The sequence below is a fragment of the Pan troglodytes genome, chromosome 1 (genome assembly GCF_028858775.2).
Source record: "Pan troglodytes isolate AG18354 chromosome 1, NHGRI_mPanTro3-v2.0_pri, whole genome shotgun sequence".
Taxonomy (NCBI): domain Eukaryota; kingdom Metazoa; phylum Chordata; class Mammalia; order Primates; family Hominidae; genus Pan; species Pan troglodytes.
The window spans coordinates 105,672,854-105,687,947 of NC_072398.2; the positions used below are offsets into that span (position 1 = coordinate 105,672,854).

The following is a 15,094-nucleotide window of genomic DNA, read 5'->3' on the forward strand; positions in this document are numbered from 1 at the left end:
CTTTCTTCCAAAGTGAGAATCACCTTTTGGCCAATGCAAATTGCTTCCTCCTTATTTTTTGGACTCATCCACCTCGGGAAGCCTCAAGTCTGGCCATGATAGTAATTTTCCCCAGATTATCTCCCACAAAATTCTATTCTCAAGCAGATATAAGATCTATAATAAATACCTATGAAATTGCTGTGAGAGAAACTAGAGTATCAACCATTGCTTTTTTTTATGTGAAGTTTTGTAATGGACAAAAAGTTAATCAAGAATAAAGATTCAAGCCCAGGTAGTGTGCATCTATAGTTGCAGCTACTCAGGAGGCTGAGGCAAGAGAATCTCTAGAGCCCACGAGTTCGGGGCCAGCCTGGGCAACATAATGAGACCCCCCACCTCTTAAAGAAAAAAATCAAGATTCAAATACAAAGAACAGACGTTAGTAGACAAAGTGTGATAAACTTGAAAAAAGCTATTTTAAAAAAAGTTATTTTTCATTGACAAATTGTAATTATATACATTTATGGGGTATGATATGATTATATATATACACACACATATGTATACACACACATATGTATACATACACACAAACAATATGGAATGAGTAAACCAAGCTAATTACATATTCATCAACCTGCCTACCTATCATTTTTGATGGTGAGATATTGGAAATTTACTCTTATTTTGAAATATACACTATTATTGGCTATAGTCACCCTAGTATGAATATATCTTAAGACCTATTCTTTTTTTGATACCTTTGATCAATAATTCCCCCTACTCTCCCTTCCCACTCTACCAGCCTCTAGTAACCACCATTCTACTCTCTGCTTCTATGAGTTCAACTTTATTAGATTCCACATATAGGTGAGCTTATGTGGTATGTATGCCTGGCTTATTTCACTAAGCATAATGACCTTCAGATTCATTCATGTTGTCACAAATGAAAAGAGCTCTCCCCCAACATTTTAAGGTTAAATAGTATCCCGTTGTGTATTATCTGCCACATTTTCTTTACCCATTTATCTACTGATGGACCTAGGCTGGTTCTACATCTTGACTATTAATGAATAATGCTGTAATTAACACGAGAGTGCAGCTATACCTTTAACACATTCATTTCAGTTCCCTTGGATATATACCCAGAAATGGGATTACCGGATCATAGGGTAGATTCTATTTTTAGTCTTTTGAGGAAGCTCCATACTGTTTTCCACACAATGTAGTAATTTACATACCTATTCACAATGTGTGTATTCCCTTTTCTCTGCATTATTTCTAACATGTCATTTGCTTTTTTGATAAATGCCACTCTAACAAGTGTGAGATGATATCTCATTATGGTTTTAATTTGCCTTTCCCTAATGATTAGTGATGCTGAGCATTTGAGAAAAGCTAATTTACATTGTGACAGATATGAAGCAATAGGGTAAAAACAAAACAATGTCATTCAAACAGGATATCAGATTTGCACAGAGGCCTTTGTGGGGCAAATGGGAACCCAGCACACAAAAAGTTGAATTATATGAAGCAATATCACAAGTGAGTTAGGAAATCTGAAAAAAAAACCAGTAAGAGAGATATAATTAAAAATAGACCTAATGGATTCACACTATCACTACAAATACTGGAAGCCCTGGGGTTTCATTTGGGGGAAAGAAATATTTGCTTTCATACATGATCAAAACTAATGAAAAGGCTAGATCCTGAGTTACTTTTCAGGCATTTACATTTAAAACTTAAAATTAGCCAAAGAAAGTCCACTTTGAGATGGAAATATGAAAACCCAAATTAGCCTGGGGAAAAATCAGATCCCTAGGCAATGTTTGATTTTCTCACTTTAAAGTGGGAAATTAGATCAGATGTACCTTAAGGTTTTTCTGGTGTTAACATTCATGGTTCATAATTTTTTCTTTTTAAAGAAAATAGGTATATTGAAACCAATAGAACAAGATAACATATATCCCGAAGGCACTTTAATAATGGGTAAACTTCATTAAAGTTAGACATTATTTTTAAGCAGAAGGAACCCTTAAGGCCTAGAAAAGAATAATGCTGTGCCCACACTCAAGACTAATGGCAAAGTGTGTTTTAGTTAAGTTACTTGGAAAGAGTTTATATAGAATGAGAACATCACGTAGTTTAAATGAGGGATGGGATCATAAGCTTTCAGAAGTGGTTTTATTTGGTCCCCATTCCTTTGTTTTGTCAAAAATGCTGGGGGGCACATATGGAGATGGCCACCAGCCTGATTAAGCCTGTCAGCAGAGTCTTAGAGACAGACATTCCCAGGAGCCTGCCAAATCTCAGGCTCACAAAGTCCAAGTAAGATTGGGTGCCTGGGAATTGAGTGGCTTTGTCTAAGGATCTTTCTTCTTTGACCTGGGTGCACATGTCTTCACAACCTCAACTGCTATGCTACTGAACACCATTGCACATGCATACTGTGAATCGACCCTACCACAAACCTGTGACCTACATTTGAACATAACTTTGTTATGGGGAATAGCAAAAGTCAGTGGCTTTGCACCAACCCCAGCAGCTCTGTCAATCATTGATCCATATAAGCTGTTCTGGGACCTGCTCTCTTCAATGTATTGGTGACCTGAATGGAGATAAAAAGCATATAATTAATTCTACAAGTTATCCCCAATCAGGGGGCCACTACATGATTTGTGGAAATGCACATCAAATATTTGGATGACTTGGATAATTGAGAATGATGCAGTATAGCCAGAATGAATTTATAAGTGACAATTACAAGTCACAATATTTATAGAGAGAAAAGAAAACAACATGACTCAGCAACAGTTGTGGGGGAGGGGTGGAAAATTCAGAGGTCAAAATTGACCCGAAGTTAAGTAAAAGCTCCAAATGCTGCCACTGAGAAGAAAAAGAAGCCAATGTGACATTGGGACGTGTTAAGATTAATATTGGACAGACAGGCAGGAACTCCTTGTACTAAAGTAATTACTCATATGCTAAGTAGATTATCATACTCAGATTTTGATTTCTACACTTTTAAAAGCATGGGAAAAGACCAAAGATAAGCCCAAAATGAACAATAACAAAGTCTAAAAGTTAACAAATTCCCATTTGAGGAAAAGCCATAAGATCTGCTCTAATTAAAACATTGATGAGTAACTTCAAGAGTGTCCTCGAGAAATAGAAAGGTGCTGGGCAATTGTTCCTGCCTGTGTTTCTTCCACATGCTGAGATTTGTAGAGAGAGTTTGTCTGGCAGCATCAGCACAAGGATAATAACCAAAAAGTGAGGTTGGCTGCTAGGCAGGATGGCTTCACCTCCACCTCCCAGTAGCTGCAGAGTGTGATTCTTCTGCTGCCAATGAAATAGTTGGTGTTGTCTTCCCTGTAGCTCCACGTTATTCTAATTCTATAACTGTGTCTGCCGACTGTTTCCCCAGTGCCGAGTCCCCCCTCTCAGCTGTCCTTGAGGGAGTTGGAGTTACAGGCAGGGCATTAGGCTTTGCGCCCTGATATCTTAAGCCATCATCTCCCGCCATCCAGGACTCAGGTGTTGCAGAGCTGATGAAGCTTCCTGACTTGTGAGAAAACTCGCAGGACTCTGTCTCCTCAGGAAGAGAAAGAATCACCGTATTCACACCCTCCAGTCCTGTTTCAACCTCGTTTGTTTGCATTTGTTTTAATTTCTTATGTGCTTTTCTCCCTCACCATCTCTGGATTCTCCTCTTCTCCATGGGGAAATTCCTCCTGCTCATTTTGTGTGTCCTTCCCACCCAAACCAGTCCCCAGGGCCCTTATGCCTGACTAAGGAGGTTCTGGTTAGGGAGTTTATTTTAGATCTGCTTTTTTTGTTTGTTTTTGTTCTCATTGAAAACTGCCTTTGCAATCTCATGTTTCTCCTGGGTCCTCTTTAATGGCCTAACTTCTTCAAACCATGATTTTCTTTTAGCTCATCAAGGTGGCTTTGGAGAAAAGTCTGGCAATTGTGGAGACCCAGAACCCATCTTTTTCCCCTCCTTCCCCGATGGGAGGGGACAGTAACAGGTGTCTTCAGGAAGAAATGCTCCACCTGAGGGCTGAGATCCACCAGCACTTAGAAGAGAAGAGGAAAGCTGAGGAGGAACTGAAGGAGCTAAAGGCTCAAACTGAGGAAGCAAGATTCTCCTCAGTGTCCCACATCAGGTAGGACATTCTTCCCAGGGAAGGGGAGCTTGAGGGTCATGAGGCACCACAGCCAAGGGGTGCCTATCCCAGGCTCCATGCATTAATATTTCTACAAATTATTTAGATAGAAGTAAGTAATATTGGCTAATGGTAATCACTTTCTGTTATTCAAATAATCCTGGTCTTAATTCAGTATAACAGTGTCCACTATTATTGTGCATCTGCCAGTCATACATATGACAGTCATGGTGGAAACCTCCTTGTTACATGACCTGTATTACAGTTTTTAATTGACTGAAACATATAAGGAATCCTAGCTACCTAATATGTCTCACTGCTGTATACAGAACCAGAACAGTTCGCGAAGGAGGAGGAATTTTTTGTTTGTTTTTTTTTTGAGATGGAGTCTCCCTCTGTCCCCCAGGCTGGAGTGCAGTGGCGCGATCTCGGCTCACTTCAAGCTCCGCCTCTTGGGTTCATGCCATTCTCGTGCCTCAGCCTCCTGAGTAGCTGGGACTACAGGCACCCGCCACCATGCCCAGCTAATTTTTGGTTTGTTTTTTTAGTAGAGGCAGGGTTTCACCTCGTGATCCCCACGCCTCGGCCTCCCAGAGTGCTGGGATTACAGGCGTGAGCCACCGCGCTCGGCCAGAGGGTTTCTATAGAGGCCCCTCCCTCTCCTCTCAGCTCTCGCTCATAAGTCCTTGAATCATAGAATATCAATTTTAATCATCTCTGCTGCTTTAGTAATTTTACAAAAATAGCAGATAGCTCATTCATTGGTTAGATTGGCCACTCTGTCTTTGATGGCTTTTTGTCAAAAGATACTTGGAGAACATGCTGATACTGTAGGGCTGATCCATTTATTCATTCACTCCCAGGACTATAATCATCACTGTCTGTTTAAAGTACAGCTCTACAACTTCTAAATCATGCCCTATTGTTTCCCTGCATATTATATGCCACTTAAACTTCCCTGAATAATGTTAGCACTTTGAAAAGGACCTACACATCTAGCCTCATGTCCTTGTTTCATAGCTGAGGAAACTCAGGCCTAGAAGGTTTCAAGTGACTTGCTCAAGGTTGCATAATAGTCTGTGGCTCCCAATTTCTAACATCTAAACCTTGCTTATATACTGTATACTTTGTCAAACAACTTTTTAAAAATTCTTGTGATTGTTCTAAGTGCTGATTCTTTTGCTCTGAATTATCATAACTTTTCCCTTAACTTCTACATATTATTTATATGTAGCATATTATTATATTATTATTAAGTAAAATAATAGCATATTATTTTACTTAAAATTTTGTATGTGTAAACTTAATTGAGTTGTCATGGGTAAAAACAGTACATCTCTTTTGATTCTATTGTTGAACCTACAATCAAACCCTCTGTAGATATCCCTGTGGATTATTTTCCTTTGTCCTCAGAGTTACTAACCTGAAACTCTGATTTGTTCAACCCTCCACCCAACCTACAGAATCACTTATACTGTAGAAGCTAGAATCTAATGCATTGTTCTTCCTTTCAAGAAGATTTTGTTGTTTTTTTATTTGTTTGTATTTTAAAACATCAGTTAATTTTTAAACATGAAGTTAGAACATAATATTAAATATTCTTTTCCATATACACCTGTGCCCTCTTTATCCCCTTTCCACATCCCAGTTTTGGTAAAATACTTATCCCCTTTTTCTTTATTGAGAAACTATCTCATAGATTGTCTGTCTGTATCCTAGTCCTATTTTCCTCCCAGAAACACACCAGACAAGCTCTTCTCTAGATTCCAAGACTCCTGGATTCTGAGAAAAATCAATCCAGGTACATAGGCCATTGCTGATCCTTCAAGTTGTGAATTACCCATTTCCTGTACATCCTCTAGCTCAGGGGTTCCCAGTTTAGCATGCTTAAGAATCACCTGTGGGCCGGGCGTGGTGGCTCATGCCTGTAATCCCAACACTTTGGGAGGCCAAGGCGGGCGGATCACCTGAGATCAGGAGTTCGAGACCAGCCTGGCCAACATGGTGAAACCCCTTCGCTGCTAAAAATACAAAAATTAGCTGGGCGTGGTGGCGCATGCCTGTAGCCCAGCTACTTGGGAGGCTGAGGCAGCAAAATTGCTTGAACCCAGGAGGTGGAGCTTGCAGTGAGCTGAGATCTTGCCACTGCACTCCAGCCTGGGTGACAGAGTGAGACTCTGTCTCAAAAAATAAATAAAAATTTAAAAATCACCTGTGGAACTTAAGTAAAATGTGGATTCATAGGCCTTAGCTCTACAGCTTTTTTAACAAGCACCTTATGGGATTCTGCTGTTGGTATTTCTCAGGTCTGCAGCTAGTACAGCAGGGATTGAATGACTTCCCAGTTAGACCCTGAGCTAGCCATACCGTATATGCAATTTCATGTAAGCATCTGCTAACTCCACTAGGTAAGTGTTATCATCCTTATTTTATATAAAAGGAAACTGAGGCTCAAAGAAGTTAAGTGAATAGACTTGTTACAGCCATGTTTGCTTCCACTCAACCCTAGTATGAGTTTGTTGTTGTGGAAAGAATTTATCTGGAATGTCTTGGTGCAAATTAGCTGTTTTGGTCAATTTTCTTTCTTCAACAAATATGAATGATTTATGTAGCAGGCACTTGTGTAAGCACTGGGGATATGGGGTGAATAGGACAGACACAGTCCCTGCTCTCAAGAAGGTTATCTCTATGATGTGAGCCAGACATAAAGCAAACAATTATCTAAGTACATTTTGATTGTATTAATGGTTCTGATTAGTTATTTATTTATTCTGTGTTCCTAAGTCCCAGTGGTTTGAAACTGACTAATGATAAATAGAACTGTAGAATTCATAACAATAAATTTGTTACAGAAAAGGTCTTATTTTTTAGCAGCGTAAGTACTCTTGTTTATTCCAGAGGCTACTAAAAATTAGAACATATGAGGCTGCGTGGCACAAGTAAAGAAAACTAGCCTGCATGGGCTCTGAAATTGAGGCAGTAATTAATAGCTTACCAACCAAAAAAACTCCTGGACTAGACAGATTCACAGCCGAATTCCACCAGAGGTACAAGGAGGAGCTGGTACCATTCCTTCTGAAACTATTACAATCAATAGCAAAAGAGACAATCCTCCCTAACTCATTTTATGAGACCAGCATCATCCTGATACCAAAGCCTGGCAGAGACACACACAAAAAAAGAGAATTTTAGACCAATATCCCTGATGAACATCGATGCAAAAATCCTCAATAAAATACGGGCAAACCGAATCCAGCAGCACATCAAAAAGCTTATCCACCAGGATCAAGTGGGCTTCATCCCCGGGATGCAAGGCTGGTTCCAACATATGCAAATCAATAAACATAATCCAGCACATAAACAGAACCAAAGACAAAAACCACATGATTATCTCAATAGATGCAGAAAAGGCCTTCGACAAAATTCAACAGCCCTTCATGCTAAAAACTCAATAAATTAGGTATTGATGGGACGTATCTAAAAATAATAAGAGCTATTTATGGCAAACCCACAGTCGATATCATACTGAATGGGCAAAAACTGGAAGCATTCCCTTTGAAAACTGGCACAAGACAGGGATGCCCTCTCTCACCACTCCTATTCAACATAGTGTTGGAAGTTCTGGCCAGGGTAATCAGGCAGGAGAAAGAAATAAAGAGTATTCAATTAGCAAAAGATGAAGTCAAATTGTCCCTGTTTGCAGATGACATGATTGTATATCTAGAAAACCCCATTGTCTCAGCCCAAAATCTCCTTCAGCTGTTAAGCAACTTCAGCAAAGTCTCAGGATACAAAATCAATGTGCGAAAATCACGAGCATTCTTATACACCAATAACAGACAAACAGAGAGCCAAATCATGAGTGAACTCCCATTCACAATTGCTTCAAAGAGAGTAAAATACCTAGGAATCCAATTTACAAGGGATGTGAAGGACCTCTTCAAGGAGAACTACAAACCACTGCTCAACAAAATAAAAGAGGACACAAACAAATGGAAGAACATTCCATGCTCATGGATAGGAAGAATCAATATTGTGAAAATGGCCATACTGCCCAAGGTAATTTATAGATTCAATGTCATCCCCATCAAGCTACCAAAGTCTTCGCAGAATTGGAAAAAACTACTTTAAAGTTCATATGGAACCAAAAAAGAGCCCGCATCGCCACGTCAATCCTAAGCCAAAAGAACAAAGCTGGAAGCATCACGTTAGCTGACTTCAGACTATACTATAAGGCTACAGTAACCAAAACAGCATGGTACTGGTACCAAAACAGAGATATAGACCAATGGAACAGAACAGAGCCCTCAGAAATAATACCACACATCTACAACTATCTGATCTTTGACAAACCTGACAAAAACAAGAAATGGGGAAAGGATTCCCTATTTAACACATGGTGCTGGGAAAACTGGCTAGCCACATGTAGAAAGCTGAAACTGGATCCCTTATTTACATCTTATACAAAAATTAATTCAAGATGGATTAAAGACTTAAATGTTAGACCTAAAACCATAAAAACCCTGGAAGAAAACCTAGGAAATACCATTCAGGACATAGGCATGGGCAAGGACTTCATGTCTAAAACAACAAAAGCCAAAATAGACAAATGGGATCCAATTAAACTAAAGAGCTTCTGCACAGCAAAAGAAACTACCATCAGAGTGAACAGGCAGCCTACAGAATGGGAGAAAATTTTTGCAATCTTCTCATCTGACAAAGGGCTAATACCCCAAATCTACAAAGAACTCAAACAAATTTACAAGAAAAAAACAAACAACCCCATCAAAAAGTGGGTGAGGGATATGAACAGACACTTCTCAAAAGAAGACATTTATGCAGTCAACAGACACATGAAAAAATGCTCATCATCACTGGCCATCAGAGGAATGCAATTCAAAACCACAATGAGATATCATCGCACACCAGTTAGAATGGCGATCATTAAAAAGTCAGGAAACCACAGGTGCTGGAGAGGATGTGGAGAAATAGGAACATTCTACACTGTTGTTGGGACTGTAAACTAGTTCAGCCATTGTGGAAGACAGTGTGGTGATTCCTCAAGGATCTAGAACTAGAAATGCCATTTGACCCAGCCATCCCATTACTGGGTATATACCCAAAGGAATATAAACCACGCTAGTATAAAGACACATGCACATGTATGTTTATTGCGGCACTACTCACAATAGCAAAGACTTGGAACCAACCCAAATGTCCATCAATGATAGACTGGATTAAGAAAATGTGGCACATATACACCATGGAATACTATGCAGTCATAAAAAATGATGAATTCATGTCCTTTATAGGGACATGGATGAAGCTGGAAACCATGCTTAGCAAATTATTGCAAGGACAAAAAAAACCAAACACCTCATGTTCTCACTCATAGGTGGGAATTGAACAATGAGAACACTTGGACACAGGAAGGGGAACATCACACACCGGGGCCTGTTGTGGGGTGGGGGGAGGGGGGGATAGCATTAGGAGATATACCTAATGTAAATAATGAGTTAATGGGTGCAGCACACCAACATGGCACATGTATACATATGTAACAAACCTGCACATTGTGCACATGTACCCTAGAACTTAAAGTATAATAAATATATATGTATATATATAGAAAAGAACACTAGCCTGCATGTCATGAGTCCAAGGTTTCTAGTGATGGTGCTGCCACCAAGAAGCTGTGGAAGTTTGGGCAAGTCTCTTACTCTTCCTGAGCCTTGGCTTTCTTGTATATAAAAGACCTTGTGGTAGGTCTCAGGTTGCTTCATGCTCTGGGGTATGTCTGAGTTTATCGTGGGCTGAGATGTGGGTAAGAGGAACTGTTAGGGACTGTTGTCAGGACCAGACCTAGCCCTCAATTATGTGTTTCCTGCAGGAATACTGTGCTGAGCCTTTGCCTTGAGAATGCAGAGCTGAAAGAGCAGATGGGAGAAGCAATGTCTGATGGATGGGAGATCGAGGAAGACAAGGAGGAGGGCGAGGTGATGGTTGAGACTGGTAGCCAAAGAGGGTCTGAGTGAGAGTAGCCTTCAGGCTGAGTTCAGAAAGCTCCAGGGAAAACTGAAGAATGCCCACAGTATCATCAACCTCCTCAAAGAACAACTTGTGCTGAGTAGCAAGGAAGGGAATAGTAAACTTACTCCAGAGCTCCTTGTGCATCTGACCAGCACCATCGACGGAATAAACACAGAACTGGTTGGTTCTCCTGGGAAGCACCAACACCAAGAGGAGGGGAATGTGACTGTGAGGCCTTGCCCCAGACCCCAGAGCCTTGACCTTGGGGCTACCTTCACAGTGGATGCCCACCTAGTAAGTGTGGGCTTAGATTGAGTGAAAAACAATTGGAGAAGGGCTTGAGATGACAGTGTTTACCTTAAAATGTTCTCCCATATGAATCAGGAGGTACCAAGAGAAGGGTCTCTGTACCACAAACAATAGTAATAATATTCTGCCTACATTCAGCCTTTAGAAAGGCTTTTATAACATAAATATTTCTTGAGTACTTAATTTTTCAGATAACATACTGGACATTGGCATGGGGCAATAAAACCAATGACTGCCCTTGAGATACTTAATATAGTCAGGAAAGATGGCACACAAACAGGTAATTTTAACAGGATGTGGTAATTGCTGTAACATAGGGATTCATCAGGTTATGAGGCAGCCCAGACAAGTGGTATGTAATGACATCCCTTATCACTGCCATTTTTTTGTCACAGCTCATCACAGGTGTCTGTTCCTGGACCTCAGATGGGTTACTGGGATCCTCTTTAGGGAAGGAGCCGTGCTGAAGATTCAGTGAAATGGAGAATACAGGGATTCTGAGAGAATCAATGGGACAGAATGCAAGGGGAGATGAGTGGAGGGTTCCACCCCTTCTCTTTTTGACCACTGAGAAAACATTTCCTGAGAGCTCCTCTGTAGACTTGATTGGTGCTGTGCTGTGTGCTGTGGATACAGATATGAAGAAAACATTATCCCAGTGCTCCAGGAGCTCCATCTGGAAAGCAAGTCACTGCCAAATGGCATGAGAAGTGCTGTGGCAGACTTGAGTAAAGTCCACAGGGTTCAGAAGGGGCGGTGGTCGTCACTGCATGGGGGTGACCTCAGACTGTCCCGATCCCTGTATTGGCCCCTTTCACAGTTGGATAACCAGTCCCAGCCTCATGACCCTGGGCCTCAGTCAGCGTTTAGCCTACCAGGGTCCACCCAGCACCTGCGCTCCCAGCTGTCACAATGCAAACAACGCTATCAAGATCTCCAGGAGAAGCTGCTGCTATCAGAAGCCACTGTCTTTGCTCAGGCTAATGAGCTGGAGAAATACAGAGTTATGCTTAGTAAGTAACTATGACTTACTAGTAAAGAAAACTAGCCTGTGTGTCTTATAAATTCTGTATGTTCCATACCTACATAATGTGGTTATTGAACACATGAAGTGTGGCTAGTGCAACTTGGACATTTGGTTTTATTTAATTTTAGTTAATGTAGTATAAAGTGGCCGTATGTGGCTGCTAACTACCTTATTGGACAGTACAGGTCTAGGGTCTTGGGACTCTAAATTAGTTCAGCTCCATTCAACATTTATTGAACCCCTGTGGATAAAGCACTTGCCAGCTTCAGTGGGGCTGCTAAAGATGGTAGTGTATAATCGCTGACTTAAGGATATCTGGTCCCAACTAAAGCCTGGGTTTTCTGAAGGGGAGATAATCAATGGAAAATGCAGACTCTTCCTGTGGAAAGAAATTCTGCTTCCTGGAGCTGGTGGTCTCTTCTCCCACCAGTTCAGAGAAGCTTCTCTCGCGCTGTGGATCTGCCCTCCCTGCCCCAAAAGGTTAGGGTATGTGCCATTGAGGCTGAGGGCATATGTGGGAAATTCAGACATTGTCTAACACCTGCTGTCTCTTCCCAAGCAGGTGAATCCTTGGTGAAGCAGGACAGCAAGCAGGTCCAGGTGAACCTCCAGGACCTGGGCTATGAGGCTTGTGGCTGAAGCGAGAATCAGGCTGAACAGGAGGAAACCACCAGTCCTGGTAAGAGCACAGGGTGTGGGGCTCACCCCTCCCTGGAGTCAGCTGTCACATTTGGATGCTGTTGGCCAATTCCACACCTAACAAGTGGTGGGAAAGAGGAGGACAGGAGGTTAATAGGAGAACTCTAACCCAAAATGAGGCTAAGTATAAGTTGGAATTTCTACAATTAGTTTTTGACATACTACTACTACTAATAATAATAATATAAAGTTCTATCCAACTGATTATTATAGAAATACTAAGATCTACTTAGAGACCAGATGAGGTTTTGGAAACATGCAAACCATAAGTTAAACATAATTTTGTTTTGCATTATAAAAAGACTACAACTATAGGGCCACCCACCACACTGAAAACCAGAAGAGAAGAAAAACACAATCTCTCTCATTCTTGAGGCAGTGTACAGTGTAGTGTGGCAGTTAAGAGACAAGATCCTGGGGCCAGACTGGTTGGTTCAAATCCCAGTTTGAAAACTTTCCTATGTCCCAGTTTCTTTATATGTTAAAATAGTAATAAAGGAACTACCTACCCCATCAGGTACTAAGGTCAATTAAATGAGTAAATTCTTATAAAATGCTTTAGAACAGTGCCTGGCATCTGGTAAAATGCCATGGATTAGTTCTCATTCTGACTACCACCGCCCTAATACACTGATGTTAACATGCTGATATATTTATTCGAAGTCTTATTTTCCTATGCCTATTTTTCACACAGTTGTAACCCAATAAACTTTTAAATTATAGTAAAATTTAGAAAGCATTAAACTTTCAGCATGCAGGAATATCTTGTCCTATGTTCTTGTGGCCATTCTAAATAGATAAGGCCATGTGAATGTCTTAAGAAACATCAGCGTGTGTGGAATGAACACAGGACATTGGGGGATTTGAATTCTGGTTCTGCCATGTGCTAGTTTGAGTGATCTAGAACAAGCTAGTTTACCACCTCTCTTTAAGTTTTGGTTTCCCCAGTCAGTAAAATAGAAAGTGATGAAACCTAACTTGTAGGTATAAGGAGGATAAGAAATATTGTATTTGAATGCCTAGTACAGTGGCAGGGTTGAGTAAAGTACTAATTCAACTTTTTCCCTAGTAATTATTGTCCTCATGAACAAACCTGCCTCCTCTCAAAGGCAGTGGCCACAACAGCACATCCAACTTTTATTTAGGAAGACATCTTTGGCTTTTTTCAGAGTGTGAGGAGCACAACAGCCTCAAGGAAGTGATCCTGATGGAGGGGCTGTGCTCTGAGCAGGGGTGCCAGGGCTGGCTAGTTCGTCTGAGAGGAAGCCCTTGGAGAACCAGCTAGGGAAGCAGGAAGAGTTCCGGGTATATGGAAAGTCAGAAAACATCTCGGTCCTACGAAAGGACATCGAAGATCTGAAGGCCCAGCTGCAGAATGCCAACAAGGTCATTCAGAACCTCAAGAGCCAGGTCTGGTCCCTCTCAGTTACAAGTGATTATTCGTCTAGTCTGGAAAGACCCCAGAAGCTGAGAGCTGTTGGTACCTTGGAGGGGTCTTCACCTCATAGTGTCCCTGATGAGGATGAGGTGTGGCTGTCTGATGGCACTGGGGCTTTCTACTCGCCAGGGCTTTAGGCCAAAAAGGACCTGGAGAGTCTCATCCAGAGAGTATCCCAGCTGGAGGCCCAGCTCCCAAAAAATGGACTAGAAAGGAAGCTGGCTGCGGAGTTGAAATCAGCCTCTTGGCCTGGGTAAGGATGGCACTATTTGGGCACTTCCTGGATTGAAAATGTGTAAGTTTGTGCTTGCTGTAGGGTAGCTCAGGCAGTTGGAAGAAAGAACATGTCTGGGTATTCACAAAGACACTGATTTAAATGGTAGATATAGATCTGCGGAAAAGACAGGTAGGCAACCAGGAGGGCATAGGATATGTCCCAGTATCTGGGAGAAACCGGGTCTCAGGGATTTCCTCTTAGGGATATATTAGTAAAGTAATAGTATATATGGCATAGTATAGTAGTAATACTGGAATCAGTCTGCCTAGCTCTGATGCTTACTACCCATGCAGCCTTCTTAACTTTTCTGAGCCTTTGTCCTTACCTATTAAATGAGGATGATAAGAGAACCCATCTCAAAGGGTAGATATTAGGTTTAAATGAATTAATACAAGTGCTGGCCAGGCGTGGTGGCTCATGCCTGTAATCCCAGCACTTTGGGAGGCCGAGGCAGCCAGAACACCTGAGGTCAAGAGTTCGAGACCAGCCTTCCCAACATGGTGAAACCCTGTCTCTACTAATAATACAAAAATTAGCTGGGCATGGTGGTGCACGCCTGTAATCCCAGCTACTCGGGAGGCTGAGGCAGGAGAATTGCTTGAACCTGGGAGGTAGAGGTTGCAGTGAGCCGAGATGGCACCACTGCACTCCAGCCTGGGTGACAGAGCAAGACTCTGTCTCCAAAAAAAAAAAAAAAAAAGAATTAATGCAAGTGCTTAGAATAGTGCCTAGCATATATTAAGCTCTCAGTGCTATTTGCCATAGTTATAAGTGTTATTGATACTTAGTGTTGAAAACACAGACATTCATCTTGGTGTGTCCTGGTTATCTATTGCTAAGAAATAACCACTGTAAAACTTAGTGACTTCAAACAACACTTTATTATGCTTCATGGTTCTATGGTTTGACTGGGCTCAGCTGGGTGGTTCTCACTTAGGGTCTCTTGTTTTGGGTCCCATCAGTTGACGGTATGAGCGTTTATGTGATGGCCATCATTGCAAAATACAGTCAGCCACAGTATCATAACATAGAAGAAATTCAGGCATCAGGTGGTGGTTAAAACAGAAGGCATGAAAGGTCCTATCTAGACTTAGGATGAAATGATGCTAATTATTCATTGAGTAACTGCTGTGAATCTATGTGATACTGGTGCTGTAAGGGAT

General features: G+C 41.3%; 1 protein-coding gene across 1 annotated transcript in view; it reads left to right on the plus strand.

Annotated features, from left to right (window-relative positions):
• LOC107971351 (myomegalin-like) overlaps positions 1–15,094 on the plus strand; it is a 55,490-nt gene that overhangs the window by 14,665 nt on the left and 25,731 nt on the right. The window contains 7 exon segments of the mRNA XM_063797782.1: positions 3,919–4,151; positions 10,042–10,161; positions 10,163–10,475; positions 11,311–11,503; positions 12,077–12,196; positions 13,386–13,457; positions 13,460–13,907. Of these exon segments, the coding sequence (XP_063653852.1) occupies positions 3,919–4,151; positions 10,042–10,161; positions 10,163–10,475; positions 11,311–11,503; positions 12,077–12,196; positions 13,386–13,457; positions 13,460–13,907 (1,499 nt within the window).